Source organism: Leopardus geoffroyi, chromosome C3, assembly GCF_018350155.1.
Source record: "Leopardus geoffroyi isolate Oge1 chromosome C3, O.geoffroyi_Oge1_pat1.0, whole genome shotgun sequence".
Classification (NCBI taxonomy): Eukaryota; Metazoa; Chordata; class Mammalia; order Carnivora; family Felidae; genus Leopardus; species Leopardus geoffroyi.
In genome coordinates, this window is record NC_059338.1 from 50,832,700 (window position 1) to 50,854,032 (window position 21,333).

Genomic DNA, 21,333 nt, shown 5'->3' on the forward strand with positions numbered 1-21,333 from the left:
CCTTTCCGGTGGGCACTGATACTCCTTTTTTCTTTGCTTCTTCCTCCCACCCTTACGTGGCTTTTTTTTCTTTCTTTTTTTCCTCCTCCTAGCCTCTGCTGGGACACCAGAAGCAAAATCTTATCCTTTCAAACCTTTTCCTAACCAGAGAGCCCCAGGAAATACTGTAGTATACTCAGAATGGAATTAATGTTGGCTAGAATTACTCCCGGACAAAGAGAGCTTCAAATTGGGGCTCCACAGGCTGGGAACCTTCTTGACTCCTCCCATGGTGGCCACGGCAGTGGCTCTCAGACTTTGGAACTCTTCAGAAGCACCTGGAGGCCTGTTAAAAACACAGATTTCTGGGCCCCACTCCCAGAGTCTCCAATTCAGTAGGTGTGGGATGGGGCCTGAGAATGTGTATTTCTAACAGGTTCCCAGGAGATGCCAATTGTGCTGGTCCAGGGGCCACACTTTGAGAACCACTTGAGGCTCAGCTGTGCGTGGTAGTGGGTGGGCAGGGGAATCGGAGGAGGGAGTGGAGTTTTGTTCCTTGTCACATCAACAAAGGGACTGACAGGAGCCTAGGAAGCTCAGGATAAGGGATCGGGAGGATGCGTTGGGGGTGCAGGGAGGAGGGGAAGACACACGAGGAAAGCTCTGTGTTGTAACCTTCCGGGAAACACGGAAGCCAGCTCCCAGCCCTGTCACCCACCCTCCCTCCTGCCATCACACATGGAAGCAGCAGAAGGGAATTCTCAGGATCCCTTTGATGTCTTCCCAGTTCTGAGTCCTCTGTCTGTTTATCTCCCTCCTCCCTTGGCCTCCTCTTCCCCCTTTCTACCCCCTGCCCAGTGGATGAGTCACTGCCCCTCCTCCCCACCCCACTGCCATCTGTTTTTCTAATGATGGCAGAAGATGAGCTGTTTTGTTGGCCCGCGCCGTAACAAAGCACACTCTCCACTAGCGTTTTTCCTGATGGACTCTCAGAATGCTATTTTATTGGTATCATTTCCCCACCCAGTTTTCCCTTTGTCTCAAACCCCACCCTTTCCCCCTCTTTGGCCTCATGTAGATCCCAGTTTCCCAGAATTGGATAAAGAGAAACAGAAATACAGAAGAATCGAGGGATAGATAAGCATGTGGGTTGGATGCGTGTGTAGGGGGGAGGGTGTTAGAAATCAGGGGCAGTTCAATGGCTCTCGCTAGCACACAAGGAGCAACCAGAATTACCCAAGTATCACTGCTAAGTGTTTAATTACTCGCAGTGAGAAACTTGAATGGCAAAACCTACTGTGACTGAGTGGCCATTCCTGGGGTGAGAGGGTTTAAATGGTGTGTGTGTGTGTGTGTGTGTGTGTGTGTGTGTGTGTGTGAGGGGGGGGGGTAGGGAGAGAAGAGAGGTGTCCCCTCTTCCCCATGCCAGGATACCTGGGTCATTCTCTGTCTGTAAGGCTCTGCCTCAGTCTTGACTCTTCTTTGCAATAACTCGCGTTAATCTAGTTAAGGGAACCTGTGTGAAGAAGTACATAGGATTCCCTGAGGAAGTAAAGGTCTGGTTTGAGTTAACCAACAGGGGGTTACAGGTCTACCTCAGACATTGCAAACAGATGCCTGCACGCCCCAAGCAGTTGACATAAACCAGGGATGCCCACTAGGTAAGGAGCCGCAGGGAGAGGGGAGCATCTTGCTCACCGAGAGAGCAGCTGCCTTTTGGGGCTGTAGCTGTTACTCAGGTCTAGCTAACTATTGCCACGGTGCCAGATAGTCTTGTTTTCCAAGAGACATATCAGCAGTGTTTGATATTGATTTTTATCTGGAGTATGTATGTACGTGGGTGTGTGATGTTATATATACATACACAAATGTTATGCGAAACCCCAGTTTTTAAATATTGGCAACCAGAACAGAATTGTTTTCAGAGACGGTGCTGGCCAAATAAACCTGTCTGTAGGCTACCATCAGTCTGCAAAACTCTGATCTAACTAAGCTCGAATAAGGTCCAGTTACAGAATCTCAAAACCGTATAACATTCTGATTTGCTTTTTAACTTATTTTTTATTAGGTCATTTAAAATGAGACTCTGGAGATTTTGCAGAAAAGAAGGAAAGAAAGAAAGAAAGAAAGAAAGAAAGAAAGAAAGAAAGAAAGAAAGAAAGAAAGAAAGAAAGAGAAAGAAGAGAGAAAGAAAGAAACAAAGAAAGAAAGAAAGAAAGAGAAAGAAAGAAATCCTAATATCTGTAATTTGAAAATTAGAGAGCTAAATTTAAGAGATTAGACCAAGGGCATAGTAGCAAGACCTTGCATTAGAAAGACTCAGGTCCCCATGAGTGAAGCAGACCAGACCACTCTGGTGTGGGTCTGGGAGGGGCAGGAGTCTTACCTCACACGACTGGATGCAGTGGATGAGGAAGGGGGGTGGGTGCCATTGACGCTGTCCCGTGCACACGATGCTCTGAAGGGGAAGGTGGAGAGAACAGAAAACAAAAACAAGGACCCCTGGTCAGTAAGAGAAGGGGAAAATCCTGAGCTCACCCCACCAGCCCGATCCCGTTCCCTGAGGAGGGAGACCCCAGCTGTACCCCACACAGGGGTCCGAGGCCAGCCGGACTTGCCCGTGGAAGTGCTAAACTTGCCAGATGGTGCCAAGGTGGAACTCTCATACTCTTCATCCTCCTTCACCCTACCCAAGGTATCAAAATTTCCAGAGAGGTGCAGGTATAATTTTAGAAAGCATCCTCAGTGTTGCAATGAGTGTAATTTGGTTCCAGGCATAGTATTTTTTTTCTATTTGTCTTGAAATTTTAAATAACATTACAAGAAATTGTGAGATGGCTGGGTTGACAAGGAAGCACCATGGATTTTTAAAGCCTGAGCAGTATAGCTTCACAAGAAGAGTCTTGAACTAAACACGGATCTCAAGACTCCTAGGCAAGAAGACGTGAGTGCCAAGCAGGGGCTGGAGGGTAAGTGGAACAAATCTGTAGCTCCTGTTAGCACCATTTATCCCCTCCTCCTAGGAAATAAAAGGTCTCTGCTGGGCAAACAGAGTTAATGGGACACCACTGCGGCTCAAAATGGCGCCCGCATAAAGCTGATGAGAGCAAAAACACATTCATTCGTATTAAACACCAGTGACTGTCCCTGTCCCAACAGCCATTTCCAGATGTGCGCTGAAACAAATACTCATCTACTCTGTGTTGAATAATAATTACAACCCATTTTCATTGAGCTTTTCCCTTTTAATTTTTGGATTTTAAAATTTCAAAAGAAACATTTCAGGAAAAGAAAAAGTCTCATAGGAGGCTTCAGGGAGTAAAGGAGATTGATTCTCTCTGTAGCCCATCAACCCAAACCATTTGTAGACTTTCATACTCACGTTTTAATTCAGTGTGATAGGAATACAGTGCAATCAGAAGAAAAAGAATGCATTGTGAGATATGAGCTTTCCGCAAGATAGCACCCCTAGTAATTAGAAATTATATGTTCTAGAATGTTAAGACTATGTGGTAATCAAATTGGATACATTTGCATATATTAACATGTAGGTATATGAATATATACCTTGTAGTTACGAGAATAGGAAACTGCAAGATTTTTCTAGAGTTGTACTAGTATAAACTAAAATTTCTCTTTCACAGCCTCCCTAAAGGGGAGGTTATACCATAAATCCTAACGAATTCTGATATTCTAAATTCTACACTGTAATTATAGAAAGTGGCTTGGTTTAAGTTTTCATTGCACTGGGAAAAAAGGGATTATAGAGGATTATACAAATACATAATGGGGGGGTCAGCCTACTAAAAAATGATGTATTCTGCACTAACAGCCACTTAAGCAGCATTTGCATATAAACAATGGCTATGCTGCCTAGAAAGGATTCTTGTTTATGTTTTAAACCCAGTATCAGTGGAACTCTTTTAGCTAGCAAGGGATTCAATTTCTAGTATTTGAAATATCAATGTTTTATGCTTCCGTTGTTGTTACCAGATAATGCTAATAGCATCAAACAGGAAGTTGTACCCTTGAAATGTCAATACATATTTTCCTTCTCATAGCACCACATTCCCTAAGGATCCCAATTCCCCATTTTTAACAGTCAGACATTGAAATGTATACATGCTTCACTCACTAGGAACCAGAGTTGCTGCCCTCAAAGAGGTCAAAGTCTGTGGGGAAGGTAGCTGGAAAAATTGTCAGTGCTTCCCCATAAGAGGATACGTAGCCTTGGCAGCCTCACATGATGTTTATGGCCAGAACTTGCCAGAACACCCTGAACTGACTGTGCCAGCTTCTCTTATGCCCACTACACCTTCTACCCCAATCACTTCTTCTATAAATGCAGGAGTTTGGGGGTGCCTGGATAGTTAAGTGTCTGACTCTTATTTCTACTCAGGTCATGATTTCATGGTTTGTGAGTTCAAGTTCCGCATCAGGCTCTGTGCTGACAGCATGGAGCCTGCTTGGGATTCTCTCTCTCTCTCTCTCTCTCTCTACCCACCCCCTGCTCTATATCTCTCTCTCAAAATAAATAAACTTAAGTTATAAATAAATAGATAAATAAATAAACAAGCAAATAAATAAATGCAGGAGTGTTGGCTTGTTAATAACACTTTAGAAATTCTAAGGATATATTGCAAAGGGACTTAAAAGAAAGGAAAAGAGTCTGTCTTTACTTTTGATGCGTTTTCTTCGATGCTCTTTTGTCCTATTATCTCTGACTGATGTTTTCTATCTTTGTATTCTTATGTAATTTTATTACCGTGTAATATAGATTCACAGAATAAAATATAAAATGTATGAAAGGTGCACAGTCTCCCTCCTACTCCTGATCCCCAATCACCCAAGTTCCTCAGTTTGATTTTCTGTGTTTTGTATCATTACAGATGCATACATCTGTACGTTCTACGCATATGCATACATATATGTATGAAATTATCTCCTCACACAAATTCTAAGATGCTATCATTTTATTTTGTACTTTGGTCTGTTGTTTGCTTGCTTGCCTTTATTCCACTTCACAGTGTTTCTCGGGGTTCTGGAATGTTGCATTCCATTGATTACATAGTATTTCATTGCATGTAGAAGATCTCATATACTTAACCAGGCCCATACTGATGGATATTTAGGTGATTTACAGTCTTTTGCTCTAACAAACAGTGCTATGTATAAATCATTTCACACACGTGCAACTATTATCTGTAGAATAAATACATGATAGTAGAACTGAGAATACCCATCTCAATAATTCTTTAATCTCGCTCTCCCTCTTGCTCTCCCTCTCTCTCTTTCTTGAGATGAATTCAAACTGGCTTCTTCCTTAATCTCTATAAAATTGCAAAAGCTTCTGGTACCTGGGTCTAAGACCATTCTAGATTGCAAAATTCTTGAGAATAGGGACCATCTCCCACTCTTACATCTTACCTCAGTGACTTAGAGATGATGTTTTACAAGCATCTGTCAACCACTAAATAGTTAGAGCTCCAGAATTCTCCTCTATCTTCTGGCCTATGAACATTGTTCATCCCGTAAGAAAAGATGTGCATGTGCCATTAACTGAACTACTACTTATTGATCGAAACGGGAGGAGAATTTCAAATACGCTTCAGGCCTTAAAGTTTATGGGCAAGTTTGTGGTGGTGAGGTGTGAGAGAGGAATGAAACAGTAAGAAGATAAGGAGAAGGGCTAGCTCCTGGTGGGATGAGTTAACTTAATTCAACAAGGGAGCTTTTAGACTGAAGTGTCTCTGATGCCATGGTGGTCTACGTAAGCGACCCAGGATCTAAGCCTATACATGCTTCAAGATTATGAAACTAAAAACTACGGACAACCAATCACAAAGAGCCAACGAGGCTTTAAGCTACAGCCAATCAATGATTTCCTTACTTTCCTTCCTTTTTTCTCTACCATAGTGTCTCCTGAGCTCCTCTTGGTGAGGCACTCCTAACCATTTCTAGTTTCACACTGACTAATTCAAACAGATTTTTGCTCAAATAAACTCAAGATTTTTCATATGCCTCAAGTTATTTTTTAACAGCTCCCTATGATTTTCTTTTTTTCTGGAATATTTTTGACAAATGGTGATAGTATATATTACATTTGAAAAACTATAGAAATTGGGGCCTCTGGGTGACTCAGTCAGTTGAACGTCTAACTCTTGGTTTCGGCTCAGGTCATGATCATATGGGTTGTGGGATCAAGCCCCATGTCGGGCCGTGCTGTGCTGGCCGTGCAGAGCCTGCTTGGGATTCTCTCTCTCCCTCTCTCTCTGCCCCTCCCCTGGTTGTGCTCTCTCTTTTTCCACATAAATAAATAAACTTTAAAAAAAGAAAAGCTAGGGGCACCTGGGTGGCTCAGTCGGTTGAGCGTCCGACTTTGGCTCAGGTCATGGTCTTGCGGTCCATGAGTTCCAGTCCCGCGTTGGGCTCTGTGCTGACAGCTCAGAGCCTGGAGCCTGTTTCAGATTCTGTGTCTCCCTCTCTCTCTGACCCTCCCCCGTTCATGCTCTGTCTCTCTCTGTCTCAAAAATAAATAAACGTTAAAAAAAATTTTTTTTAAAAAGAAAAGCTATAGAAAGTAATTGAAAGAATGTCCTTATATCCTCTGTTGAGCCTTATCAAATCTTAATTTGCTGTACCTGCTTCCAGAACCTAAGTCGCTAGAGATTCGATTAATGTCCTCTACATGTAGCCCTCCAACCTCATTCTCCTTCCTTCCTCCTTATTGGTAACAACTATTCTGAATTTTTTTCAGTTATTTATTTATTTTGAGAGAGACAGAGAGCGAGCAGGGGAGAGACAGAGAGAGAAATAAAGAGAGAGAGAGAAAGAGAATCCCAAGCAGGGTCTGTACTATCAGCATGGAACCCGAGGCGGGGCTGAAACTCACAAACCATGAGATCATGACCTGAGCCAAAACTAAGTCAGACGCTTACCCGACTGAGCCACCCAGGTGCTTCATAACTATTCTGAACTTTTAAGTTATTACTTCTTTACAATTTTATATGATTATTATTGCTATGACACTATTAGCAAGCCACTTTTCAGGTGAATTGATTGTAAACAAAGATTTGTTTTGAACTTTCCAAAAGGAAAGCAGTCACGAGGAAAACCAGTGTAAAGATTTTCTCTCAGGCCATTTCAAAAATTTTTAAAAGTAAAAAGGAAGATGGGAAGAACAAAGGGAAAGTATAAGGGGGGAGACACAGAGAGAGAGGGACAGAGAGATGAGAGAGAGAGAGAGAGAGAGAGAGAGAGAGAGAAGGGAGGAAGGAAGAAGAAGGAAAGGAAGACCAGTTAAGGGTTATTAGGATGGTCATAAGGCAATTGAAGGCTATTGCCTGGTTAAACATCTCACTAAAGGTCACAAGACTGATAGTTAGCCAACATTAAGGTCTAACACAGAATTGCTCAATTGTTTTTTTTTATCAGGAATAGTTACTTGACAGAATGGGCTAATTGCACCACCCCAACAAAGTTCTGCGGCTGCCCAGGTCTGTGACCATTTCCTTATGACTACAAATGTATGCAACCCTAAGTGAAGCACAGCACTGTTTTTGCCTTGTTTATCTGGACAGTAGCACGTTACCCTGCAGTTTGCTTTTCAAGTTCTTCTGCACCCCCCCCCCCAAGACTATCTTGGACTCGAGGCCTCGAGACTCACTCAAACTGAAAGCAGATACTTCCATACTTGAAACTGATGAAAAAGAAGGCTTTTTCATGACTCATATCTGAGGGATTTGCTCTCCCGCTAATGTGTGTATGGCAAGGGTCACTGGAGCTCTTACACAATTGTGCCCATCGAGAGGACACTGTGGGGGATGAGAGCAAGGATCGGGACATGAGACACACAGGAGGGTGAGACGAGCTAGTCAGACACGATGGCTGCTGGAGGGCACCGTCTTCTTTCTCTCTTCCTGCTTCTCTCTCCCTCTTAAAACGTTTTGTTTTTGTTTAAGGAATTATTAATCCTTTGGGGGCCAATTTGGGAAAACAAAGTCAGAAATTACAAGATTTGTTTTGACTCGAGCAATTCTAGTGAAGAGTTGGGGAGCTGAGGGAGGGATTCCCTGCAGTGTTGACAACCTTTGCAAACCTCACATGTGTAGCCACAGGAAAATCTCATTAGTTTGGACCTCACTAATTCCTAAACGTGATATACTAAAGAAAGAAATGAAAAGCATTGTTCGGTCTGTGACAAAATGAATTTATGAAGCAAACCAACAGAGGAAATGAGATGTTATGATGGATGCTTTTGTACTTCAGAACGGAACACTTTCAAGTATAATTTAGAAAAGCTCATTTACATGCAAACAATTGCCACATTATGTATAAAAAAATCACCTCCCCATGAAATCGGATTCTTGAAGGACCAATGCTTTACAGCGTAAGTCAAAATGTTAATTTTCCTACTTTAAATGGTAAGTCTCAAGATAGAATAAAACACCCTCTCAGCACAGCGGTTAAAGACAGTCATAAAAATTCAACCTTACAGAGGCCTCTGGAAAAATCAAAAGGTTTGCCCTGAGAAAGAGCTCTGTGGAGCCAGGAGCCACTCTCTTCATCCAGCAATGGATGAAAAGAGCGATGTGCCGAGCAGATCATTCCTACCTTCGAGAATCTTACCGTTTAGGGGTAGAATGACAGAAAAAAAAAAAAAAAAAAAAGAAAAAGGAAGGAAAAAATGAAGATGAGGAAGAACAGGGATGTGCTCCCAGCAAAAGTCTGAGGAGAGCTCCTCCCACACGCTCAGCTCAGGCTCCCCAGACAGTCGGGTGTCCACACAGTGCCTGAGACATGCGGGAGGCAGTGGGGCAAAAGCTCTGGTTCCTGGATGTGAGCAGTGGTACCGATTGGGCATATGGCTGTCCCCTGCATCCCAACTGCCAGATTCCACTGCTCGGTCACCTTGACTGGCAGGCCTTTGTTTGACTGCCAAGAAGCCCTTTTGTTGGTGTCCTCTCTTTCTGCCAGGATATTTCTCTGCTGATGTCGCCACCATGGAAAGGTCTAGGGCTCTGTGTGTAGTAAGTGAAGGAGCAAGATACCTTTACAAAAACAAAAGACCCAGAAAGTCCATCTGAGCCTTTCACATCCCTACCTCTTGTTCCCCACAGCCACCATGCTCCTGAAACATTTAGAAGTCACAGTAATTTTCATCCTTACTTTCAGTCTCCCAACGAAAGCTGTTAGAAGTTGCTTCTTTAGCCAATGTTCAAATAGGAAACAATAAATGGCCATTAGTTCTCTTCCCAGCCCCATTTGTAAAAGGGACAGGAAAAAGACAGACAAGGGGCACCTGGGTGGCTTAGTTGGTTAAGCATCCTACTTGGGCCCAGGTCATGATCTCACAGTTCGTGGGTTCGAGCCCTGCATGGGGCTCTGTGCTGACAGCTCAGAGCCTGGAGCCTGCTTCGGATTCTGTGTCTCCCTCTCTCTCTGCCCCTCCCCTGCTCTCTCTCTCTCTCTCTCAAAAATAAATAAACATTAAAAAAACTGTTTTAAAGACAAATGATCTATACATTTCTGTCTACACACACACATGTACACACACAAATAAGCAAAGTACAGAACTCATAGAATGATACGTTTCTTTTTCATAGAGATAGCTGGTAAATCTGTTCAGAGATGAAGGAAATTTCCAAAGGTAAGATTTGTACTAAATGAAGTGAAATTTCATTTTTACTGAATTCAGAACTATATGCTAAAATCCATGCAAGACATTTCAAAAGTGTTATATTTGACTCTTATAACAGCTCTGCAAGACAGATAATATTATCGTCACCCTCCCTGATGCACAGACAGAAGCGACCGAGGGGTAAGTACCTGAACCCAGAAGGATCTCACTCTTCTACGTGCCAGTTGCTACGTAGAGTTGTTTTTCATCAAAACCCCAGGATACCTAAGTCCTCAGAAATTCTTCCTTTACCAAAAAGTATATGATTCTAGGAGTCAGGTATCATTTGCAGGAATAAAGACCAGCAGAACTTCCCAGAGGAAGGCAAATAAACTTTGTGGGTATCTAGAAAGTATACGTGATTGTTCTTTAAAAACAATCTCTTTCCCAACAAGGAATAATAGTGTTACAGGGAACTGTCTCTCTAAATGATTTTTGTTAGACTTTATGTAGAAGGAAGAGAAGTGTGGGGGTTCTCATAGTTGAGAGGACTGACTTCTTTTCTACTTGCTGATCCAAACGCATACTAGGCAGGGAAGAAATGACTACAGCAAACAGGGTGATTCGGGGGAAAATCACATTGGATTTGGAATCAGACAAGTCGATTGTGCTTCCTCCATTGCTTGTTAGCTGTGCAAGCTTGGACAGGTCATCCAACATCAAATTTATCGGTAAAACAAGGATAATCAAATTCTGCTTTCCTAGTTTATTAGTTTGTGATAAGATTAAAATGAAATTATAAATATATAAAAACATATATTTTATATATATACACAACGTTGAAAACAATAAAGTGTTATCCAAATGTAAGATATCATTTTTATTACAAAGAATGAAGTCATTGGAAGCAGACTAGAGAAGATGACACAATTCAATTCATTTGCTCTGTAGTCCTGCCAGATAAAAAGGTATTTGAAGAATGGGAGATAGGGATTTGCACGAAATAAGGAGATCACCACTTACTAAACAAATGAGCCAGGCTCCAAACAAGCGTGCTTGTACTTAAAATATTTGTTGTCAGCACTTTATTTTGTAACAGCAGTGTCTCCCAAAGCACTCCAGCGGAATTACCTGGTGTGCCCCACGGCGTCACCAGCCTTTCTGAAGGGGGAACCCAGCTCTGTTCCTCTTACAAACTGCCCACGTGAATTCTTAAGGACACCAATACTCTACATCGAGTACAATATGGACCCTCCCCCAAGATGATTCGATGTAAGTTATAGGGATTTTACTTGATGAAGACTTTCATTTAATACAACTGCTTTGCTTCTTATTTATGAGGACAAAGTTAGCTTTCCCACCCCTCATGAGCTGCTGGGTGCCACAAAATAGCAGACATCATGAAATCATCTGTGGCTGGTGTATAATCTTCTGAGGACCTGGGAACATAAGAACAATAACTTCGTCCCCATTCCCAGTGCTTCCACGGACCCCTTTCTCTTGTTTTCTGTTACGGTAAAGTTTTGATATCCTAAGGGGCGCCGGGGTGGCTCAGTCGGTTGAATGTTCGACTTCTGCTCAGGTCATGATCTCACGGTTTGTGGTTCGAGCCCCGAGTAGGGCTCCGTGCTGACAGCTCAGAGCCTGGAGCCTGCTTCAGAATCTGTCTCCCTCTCTCACTCTGCCTCTCCCCCACTCATGCTCTGTCTCTCTGTCTCAAGAATGAATAAACGTTCAAAAAAAATTTTTTTTTAAAGGAAGAAAAACAGCATCCCATGTAAGCTTTTTTTTGTAAGCAATACTCCTTTATTCCATTATATCCATGAAATTGTTGAGAGATGCGCAAAGGACAGCTTGTTTAGCCATTCTATGATAATTCATGTGAACTACTGGATTAACTCTGGGTTTTCTTTTGGCACAAAGAATACTGATTTGGGGATTCAGGAGAAAATGTTATCAATTATATGTTCCATTTTTTTACTAAATTTTTTGAGAGAAAAAAACTTTTTTTAGTTTTTTTCTTTGTGTGCACGTGCACATAAGCAGGGGAGAAGCAGAGGAGAGAGAATGAGAGAAAGAGAGAGAGAGACAGAGAGAGAGAGAGAGAGAGAATCTTAAGCAGCCTCCACACATGAGATCAGCCAATCTCATGACTGTGAGATCCTGACCTGAGCCTAAATCAGGAGTCGGACACTTAAACAACTGAGCCACCCAGGCGCCCCATTTGTGTCCAGCTTTTGAAATTCTGACCTTCAGATGTTTTTTAAGGGACGAATTAGTCTTACAAGGTAAGGATGAAGCTCATTTTGTGACTTACCTCAATTTTTCCTCCTCATTATTAGAAGAAGCTAATTCACTTTGTTTTCACACAGGAATAGGACACGAGTCTCAAAAGCACCACTAAAATAATAGTGCCTCTAACAGTATGAAAATTGTGATTGGTATAGTTGTACCCCCAAATCATAAAGAACAGGGCAGTATCATTACAGATGGGAAGAGCAGACAGTGGTGAGGAAAAGCGATCTGTCTCCAGTAAGAATGGAAACTGATCAAGAAAGATTGTTCTTCATCAAGCACAAAGCTAAGTTCTACCCGCGTTTCTCATCTGATACTCACATTCACCTTTTGAAATAGGTATTATGTCCATTTTACACAAGAAACAGAGGCGCAGAACAGTAAAATTGCCTAAAATTATGCAGCTGAGGAAGAACAGAGATCATGAGTAAAAACTCGGCTTTTTTTAAAAATGCATTAAAAAAATTTTTTTTAATGTTTGTTCCTTTTTGAGAGAGAGAGAGAGAGAGAGAGTGAGCGGAGGAGGGGCAGAGGGAGAGGGAGACACAGAATCAGAAACAGGCTCCAGGCTCTGAGCTGTCAGCACAGAGCCCGACGCGGGGCTCGAACCCACAAACTGTGAAATCATGACCTGAGCCGAAAGTGGACACTTAACTGACTGAGCCACCCAGGTGCCCCAGTTTTTAACACATTTGGATTCTAAGGTCTACAACATTTCTGTGATGCTATCATCCTTAAACCATACCTGGATAACCTGTTTCAAAATCTGGATTTACTGACTAGACCATACTCAAGACATATGCAGTGATTTTGACGTTTGGCTTAAGGAGAAAAAAAAAATATTCTGCATTTCCTCTCCTGGGGTGGACAACTTGAAAATGGCAAGGGTGTGATGACATACAGTCACATAGTCACAGAGAACTGCTGAAATCTGATGAAATTTGAAGTTTGATGAGGAAACAGACACTTCCAAAGTAGAAAATGGCGCTACAAGAATTTCTTTGCTCATTCCACCAATGTTTATAAGACACCTACAAGGTTCCCAGCACTGGAAAAGCTACCAGGAATATAATGTAAACAAAAAGCTACAGAAAAAGGGAGAATAACTAATAACGACTCTTGTGTAGGACAGTTAAGAAAAAGGAGGCTTTCAGAAAACAGAGAATATTATTTTCTAGTTTAGAAACAGGAAAGTCGCTGTATTTGGCGCCCCTGCTGTCTTCATGAAGACAACTGAACTGCTCTTCTTTGAAGGTCCCACTTGGAAAGCGGAAGCAGGAGACCCCCATTCACTGGAAGGCCTGCACTCTGGCCTTCCAAGTTCCCACCGGATGCCTTCATGGTGAAGTGGGTGGAGAAGAGTTCCTCAAGCAGGTGATTTCTCAAGAGGAAGAGAAGGGTCTGAAATGTCCTAAGCCTTTCCCCCTTTAGAGCTACTAATGAAGAGAAGGCTTTCCTCACAGGAAGTTGAGTTTAAGGGACTGAAGGAAAAGGTCTAGACCATCTGGAGCTCCATGAAACATGAGGCCAGAGTTCTTCCTCCAGGCACTGCAATTCTAGACTGTGGGGAGTGGCACAGAAAGTTTAGGAAGGCCAGGGATGGGAGAACCAGGCAAGGTGTTTTCTGGCTTTCTCCTTCCCACCCCAGTCCGGTCTTCAAGCTGCCCTCAGGCTCCTGGTGAGCTCCACCCTGCTCGGTGGCCTGCCCTGCAGGATCTTGCCCGGCCGTCTCTCCCCTATCTCAGCCTTCTAGTATCCATCTTCCCTCTCCCTCACTCCCGCACATACCCTGGTTTCAGCCACAGAGAACTTCTTACATTCCCAAGCCTCTAGAACATTCCTCTCTTGATCATACTTTATGACCCAGAGGAAAAGCCTCCTCATCCTTTGATCCTTCCTGAAGCTCCTAAACAGAAGAATTAGTTGTTTCCTCCAGGGTGTTCCCACAGTACCTTCTACCACAAACAAACCACCTCCCGTGTTGCATTATTATAAATGTCTGTTTTCATGGCCAGATTTTAAGTCCTGTAAATAGAAGGACTATCATTTTTTCATCTCCATATTCCCTGCACTCAGCCCCATTCCAGGGTCCACAGTAAGTTCCGATCAAGGATTGTCCAATGAATAACTGATTGAATTCGTAGGGGCACGCCATTCCCGTCCCCCTCTCCTGAGTCACACATAAGAGTAATTTTTCCTGATCCTCTTGCTTTGACACAAATCCCTGCTGATAAGATAGCACCACTAGCTGGTGAGGAACAAAGAAGCAATCTGAGGACGGTTTCCAGATGAAATGCAGTACATCTCTAGAATCCATCTGTTGGTCACTCTAGGAGAGCAGCCTTCTAAGGATTTCATTTGTTAGTCTAATAAGGCAACCAAGCTCCCAGACCCCCTGTCCTCCCCACCCTTCCCATTCTAAGGAGAGATACCTAACGCAAGTTAGGCAATACAAAATCCTGGTACCATAGGATCTTCTCCATCCTGACTTTGTATTGCCTTTTCTTCCTCTTTTTCATTTATTCGCCTCTCAGATATTTACTGAGCACTTACTACATATTAGACACTGTTCTAGGATATGGGAATATAGTAGTGAATGGAACAGACAATAATCCCTCCTTGGGCTTTTTATTATAGCAACAGAAAGGGATACTAAATAAGATACATAAGTAAAATACATAATACGCCTGGTAATGGTAAGTCCTAAGGAGAAAAAGTAAAAAAGGGAAAGGGGGACAGAAAGTGTTAGGTGAGTTAAAATTTTAGCTAGAACAGTCAAAGAGGGCCTGGAATTTGAGTAAACTTCTAAAGAAAGCAGAGAAGCAAGACGTGAAGATACCTGGGAGAAGAACAGTCTAGGCAGAGGGAACTGCAGAGCAAAGGTCCTGAGGTGGGAGTGTACCTGGCATGTTTAATAATCAGCCAGGAAGCCACTGTGGCAAGATCAGAGTGAGCCAAGGGAAGCGTGCAGGGGAGAAAGTCAGAAAGGTACAGGTGATCACTGGAGGAGAGGAGGCCATGGAACCGAGAACCCAGGTTTTGGGAGGATCAAGTGTATGGATACCGAAACCAATGAGTTATGCAGGAATAGCAGCTCACACGACTATGACCTAGCAGCTAAAATGTTTAAGAAATGAGAAGAGGAGGTGACTGGAGGGTCAGAGGATGACAGAAGATGAGGGTGGTGAGTGATTTGCTCCTTTGGCATTAGATTCAAATGTGGGTGACTCCAGGGAGGAGGCAGGGTAATGGCTTGGAAATGGCACTGAGGAGATGGGCGGGGGTGGAGGGGGGGGTGGACAGCGGCCCTTCTTCTAGGTCCAGAGGAGAGAAAAGGCAGGGATGGGCATTCTTGGGGTTTCAACTGAGAATGCAAACAAATGGAGAGCCCAGAGAAGAGGCCGCCGATGTACTGGGTCCTACCCACGACTGACTGGACTCCAGATGGCCCTGGGAGAGGATCTCGGGGTTCAGAAAGGGTGGGGACAGAGACAGGGAAGGCAGCTCTCTCGGACTCCCTGTGGTCATTCTTTCCCCGTTTCCAGTTTCATCACCATCTCTTCCAAGCCATCCTTCCCTCTCCACCCTTCTTTCATCTTTATTCATTTCTTTGGCTTCCTCAAAGTCTTCCTGTCCTACTTTTCATTAGCAGTGATTTTCTCTTTCAATTTCCCTTCCTGAATTACCGTTCTCTTATGTCTCCAAGTCCTCCTTCTAGATTATCTTTTAAACTGTCCTTTGGATAGGGGCCATCTTTTTTCCCAAGTGTCCTCTTTTCTCCTCCTGAGTTTTAATTTTTCTCTCTAGGAATGAGCCGTGTGGTTGTTTGCTTTAAAGATACTTTGAAAGCCTCGGAAATTACTCCAGGGAATATGCTGTCAGTTGTGGATTTCTCAGCCCTCTTACGTCCTTGGCACATAAAAATGTCCCTTTCCTCACCTGGACTTTGACAGGTTCCATCCAGTGCTCCAGCGTGTCAGCAGTGACGTTCTCAGGCAGAACTACAGGGTCACTAGGGGGAATCACACATGATGGGGAACACACAGCACCTGAAGGAACAGAAATTTACAGCAGAGACTTGAACTTCCTAGATCTCAGTCTTTTTCATCCTGGAATCGACAGCTTTGATTTTTTAAGGGCAATTAATTTCTATGTTATGGGTCACCACATAATCATGGTTATAGGCAGGGCTGACATTCACCTACCACGTACCTGTAGAGACCCTTCTACACTAATTGCGACAGAGGTCACTGCTCCACGTTAACTCCCCTTGACCCGATGTCCACTCCTCTTTCTGGTCCAGAACAGCCCCTCCTCTGCAATCTCTGAACCCCTGCATGATCCAGCAATTAAAAGTTTGACTCTTGGTCCTGCAGACTCCCAAGACCCCACTCTAGGACGCTGGCCAGCCAAAGACTATCCTGATTGGCCGATGCCTTTTAGCACATTTAATATCATTCCTGCTTATATGATCTCTGGAAGGCTGATAATTACAGCAGCCATCACCTAAGAAGTGTACTAGCTGGGGGGAAAATGGCCCAGAAATGATGAAGGCAGATTTATGTCTGTTGCCCCACTGAACATTATGCTGGCAGCCAAGAAACCTATGTGTTTAAAAGAGAAAGCAACAGGAAATTAGAAGCAGAGATTTTGGTCATGTGTTAGCCTTCTGAAGGAAAATCTTGCTCTACTCCCTTGTATGTGGGTCCAAGTGTCTTAGAAAATTCTATTCAAAGACAGCTTGCTCCCAGGGTTCCGTTTCCTCATCTATAGATATGCTCATCTCCAAGTTTCTTTGCAGCTCTTGCTATCTCTATTTCTATGTTTTTTACAAACCTATGAAATAACTCAAAATGCCAAATGACTCTTAAGAGCTCTATATATGTGAGCACCTGACATTTTAATGCAGAAAGTAGAGAGTGGGGAGATGAGAATTTGCTCATGAAATACCATTCAAGAGGCCCAGTCTGAGCACCCTACTATTCTGTGCCTGGCCAGGAGATATCTTGGTGCAAAGAGCAGCTTGAAGATGATAAAGAACCGTCTCAGAAACTAATGAGCTTTCTCATTCACTCAAATTATACCCATTGGCGTGACACAGAATGACATAAAATTACTCCTTACTTATGCAGTTCAGAACTCAGGGTTAACCTTACAAGGTTTGCCACAAACAGCATCTCTTTTCTATGATGCTTATGGCCAGCCAGGGCAAAGTTGAGTCAACTTCTCTATAGATCAGCTCCGACCACAGAGTTGCAATTACTTGATTCAGAAGTTGCCCAGAGGCTCCGGAGCCTGGTCCCCTGTAGAGAAAGAATGGCCGAAGGGCAATGCAAGCCTGCAATCTCCAAGCTGCCCTTTCAGGAGGGAACGCCCCGCTCCAGATACAAGGGCAGAAATGACAGAGAAGGGACTCAGGACATGTGTGGTATGTGGCCACACATTCCCGCCTGTCCTCTTGGACTACAACTCAACTCCTGCCACAAATCAATCCACTCTCCGCCTGCAGCTAAGTGGGTGACATGAGCAGACACTCTGCAAACAGCTCAGCAGCAGCACCAATACCAACGGCACACACATGTGCAAGAGTAAAACGGATGCATTTGCCATAAATTTCATTTTTACTGAAGCAGTGAAGAGTCAACTTGCACCTCCAACCACTCCTCAGGGAGGACAGTGGATCTGACTCCAAATCCAGCGAGGCCTCATAAAAGGATGCCTTGGGAGCAGAACTCAGCATCTCGTCCCAAACTTACCAATCCCGTATCCCTGTTCACACTTGTACTCCACAAAATTCAGCTCCGACGGGGGTGGTGGGCACTCCCCTTGTAGGTTCTCACACAACTTGAACTCCTCAGTCCACAGTCCCTCCTTAGTGCAGAGGATAGGAACCTAGAATATCAGAAGTAAACATTTCCATTCTTATTTTGTTAATTTCATTTAGAACAAAGGGGAAAAAGAAGTCCGATTAAATGGTAGTGTTCCCCAATTTTTAGGACCTGGACTAAAAGACACAATTGAAATAATAAACCATGTTGTAACTGACCACAAAATAAAAATAAAAAATGAGAAAAGTTAAGACAATTTTTTTTTTTGGCGTGTTGACGTGAAGAAATCATGAACAATCTTGTCATTAATGAAATTTATTAACAATGTGTTTTCCTTCGGATAGAAGGATTCAGACAGTTGTCAACTGTAGCCCACATATTCGTAGCTATTTTTGGACTTTTTTCCACAGATGGCGTTGTTTTGCATCGATTCATCCATACTATCACACCAATGCTGCTTGTAGCAAATGTCAGATTTTTTTCAAGAGGAGTGTGATCCAGTGAAGCCAATTCATAATCTTTATGAAGGTGTTTTTGCCTTTCTGCTTGAATGGGCACATCACGGTTGCTTTTGATCTCACCAAAATTTTATTCCCTCTCTCCATAGGTGTGCTGGTTTGTGTAACTCTTGGCTCTACAGCCCCAATGATCACAAAGCATACTATATGCAGATCACAGAGAAAATAGCAGCAAATCGCAAAACCCAAGGAAGCAAGGTTTTAGAATTGTAGATAACTCTCCCTTCATCCAGGGCCAACTCCTTGAGGCCTTAAACAATCCGTGCAAACGGATGTGTTTGATTTCTCTGGGGTCTCATTTCATGGCATATTCTTTCCACATCTGTCCAGCAGTGCTTACCTTGGAGTGCTGGACACTGAGATAGACATGGGCCAGGAGAGCAGTCAAGGTCATTGATCTCTGCCTAGGAAGTCTGCCTAACTTCCTGCCTCATGTATGTGTGTGGTACTTGAAAAGATTCAAACCTGACATTGATTTTAATCATGTAACCACGATAAGACTGTGGTTTTCATTTGAGACCTCTTGCGCCAAAATCCTAGGGAGAATGGTAGTCAAACGGTGCTTTTTGCCTTGCCTTTGCCGAGGAATTTGTGTTTCTGTTCAGGACTCCGTTCTGTTGAAAAACATGATACCAGCTTTCATAGCCAGGTTAGGTCAGTGGCCATACATGGGAGGAAATCACACTGACTGCCAAATCAAAATCCCAGCATTTCTGGAATTTACCCAGGGACCCAACCCATCCGGTTTTTCCTTTTATCCAAGAGGAAGTTCTAAACTCAGGAGAAACTATTCCAAAAACATGGTCTCTTCTGAATTCTCCATCAAATAATAGCAACACCACTGGGTAGAACCCCAACTTAGGAAGGACCTGCCTGTTGGGATTCATTTAGATCATCTCTGGTGAACATTCTTGGACGGGTCATCAGGATTAGAGCATGGCCTGCTCCAAAACCAAGTTCAAGTCATCTTACCCTTCCGCTTTCCTGGTTACAGCTGAGCACACACCGGCTGTTGAGTTCAAAGCCATTGGTACATTCATACATGCCTTCAAAGACAGGGGAAGGGGGCTCACACACCACTGGAACGCAGCTGCCTTGCTCCCAGATGCCACCCTCCAGGCACTGTATCTTCAGGAAATTGCTGATGAGACATGAAACAAAATAGCCCGTTAGACTTCCACAAGGAGGTCATGGGAGAAGACTGAATTCTCCATAAGTCTAAGGAGTAGCAAATAGACGGGAGCAGTTCGTTCTTGTTAGCTATGGGTCCTACCTCTCCAGTCTAATTTCCAAGTCATGGAAGGAAAAATAGTAGTATACACTTAGTATCAGTGATAGCAGTAGCTCCTGTATAGTATAGACATACCTTGGAGACACTGCAGGTTTGGCTCCAGACTATCATAATAAAGCAGATATTGCAATAAAGTGAGTCAAATGAATTTTTTGGTCTCCAGTGCATTTAAACCTATGTTTACACTCTATTGTGGTCTATGAAGTGTGCACCAGCATTATGTATGAAAAAACAATGGAACTTAATAATATCCAAGTTTTGATTTAAAGTGAGCTATGTGTGGGGTGCCTGGGGGGCTCAGTCAGCTAAGCATCTCACTTTGGCTCAGGGCCGTGATCTCACAGTTCCTGAGTTCAAGCCCTGCATTGGGCTCTCTGTTGACAGCTCAGAGCCTGGAGCCTGCTTTGGATTCTGTGTGTGTCTCTCTCTCTGCCCCTCTCCCACTTGTGCTCTCTCTCTCTCTCTCTCTTACAAAAACAAACATTAAAATTTTTTTTAAATAAAAAAATAAAAATAAAGTGAGATACATGTGATTCTTCCTTTTACCCAAACACTTAGAGAACGTCGTAGGGTTATTAACTGGTCTAATTCCAGTTTTATTGTGTCTCTGTATTCAGAGGCTCAAGGAGAGGGAGAGGGACAGGGGAATGGCCAGACAGTGAAGTAGTCAGAACACCCATGATATTTATTGGTTAAGTTTGCTGCCTTATATAGGTATGGTTCATGGTGCCCCAAAATGATTATAATAATAACATCAAAGATTGCTGATTACAGATCACCATAACAAATACAATACTAATGAAAAAAGTCTAAGATAGTGTGACAATTACCAAGATATGACACAGAGACAAGAGGTGAGTAAATGCTGTCGGAAAAATGATGCCTATAGACCTGCTCAGTGTTGCCACAAGGCTTCTATTTGTAAAAAACTGCAATGTCTTCAGAGCACAATAAAGCGAAACACCATACAACTAGGTATGCTTGCAATATATGATATATTACTCTCAAGAGAGCTTGATAAATACCAGGTCAGGGTCTAACCTGTTTACAGTTGGGTTTTATGTAAGACTTTCATCTTGAGAAGTCTCACTCCTAAGTGCACTGGGAGATGCCAGGTAGGATGACGGGAAGAAAAAGTTGTGCCAAACTCAGTGGACTACCCAGAAGTGACTTGGGATCATCAGTGTTAATACGGTAACACAACTGATAATGCTACCACTGTTTCTTAGTTCTCTGGAGAGGGGAGAAGATGCAGCATACAGATTTTCTTTTAAAACAGAGTTTCTTTTAAAACTCTTATCCTGAACTTCTGAAGGGCAAGAATCTCACTAGAGATTACCATGGCCATTTTGTTTGTTTGCGAGTCCATGACTTCCTTGGAAAGAATTCACAGCTTTTGTCAGATTCTCAGAGGGGGCACGACTCAGCACTGGGCCTGAAACAACTGCTCTTCCTTCTCGCGCAGGAACATGGCCTCCAACCAGAGAGACTGCTTTGGGGTAGATAGCAGTCAACAGAACTGGGTCTTGATACGGTGAATTCCATTCCATTCCCCTTCTGACTCACTGCCAATTTGAGGGTGTTTTCCATGTTGCTGTTTTAATGCATCCACTTCTGATTCAGAATGATTCTGGATGGCTCAGTCAGTTGAGCGTCTGACTTCAGCTCAGGTCATGATCTCGTGGTTCATGAGTTCAAGCCCTGAGTCGGGCTCTGTGCTGACGGCTCAGAGCCTGGAGCCTGCTTCAGATTCTGTGTCTCCCTCTCTCTCTCTCTGCCCCACCCCTGCTTGTGCTCTGTGTC

General features: G+C 43.3%; 1 protein-coding gene across 3 annotated transcripts in view; it reads right to left on the reverse strand.

Annotated features, from left to right (window-relative positions):
* The window catches only part of PAPPA2 (pappalysin 2), a 274,955-nt gene that overhangs the window by 37,064 nt on the left and 216,558 nt on the right, over positions 1–21,333 (reverse strand). For all 3 annotated transcript variants that reach the window (XM_045452816.1, XM_045452817.1, XM_045452815.1), the window contains exons 18-21: positions 19,212–19,380; positions 17,650–17,785; positions 15,833–15,942; positions 2,366–2,437 (exon numbers count right to left, since the gene is read on the reverse strand). In XM_045452816.1, coding sequence (XP_045308772.1) covers positions 2,366–2,437; positions 15,833–15,942; positions 17,650–17,785; positions 19,212–19,380 — 487 coding nt within the window. The remainder of the gene's footprint in view (positions 1–2,365; positions 2,438–15,832; positions 15,943–17,649; positions 17,786–19,211; positions 19,381–21,333) is intronic.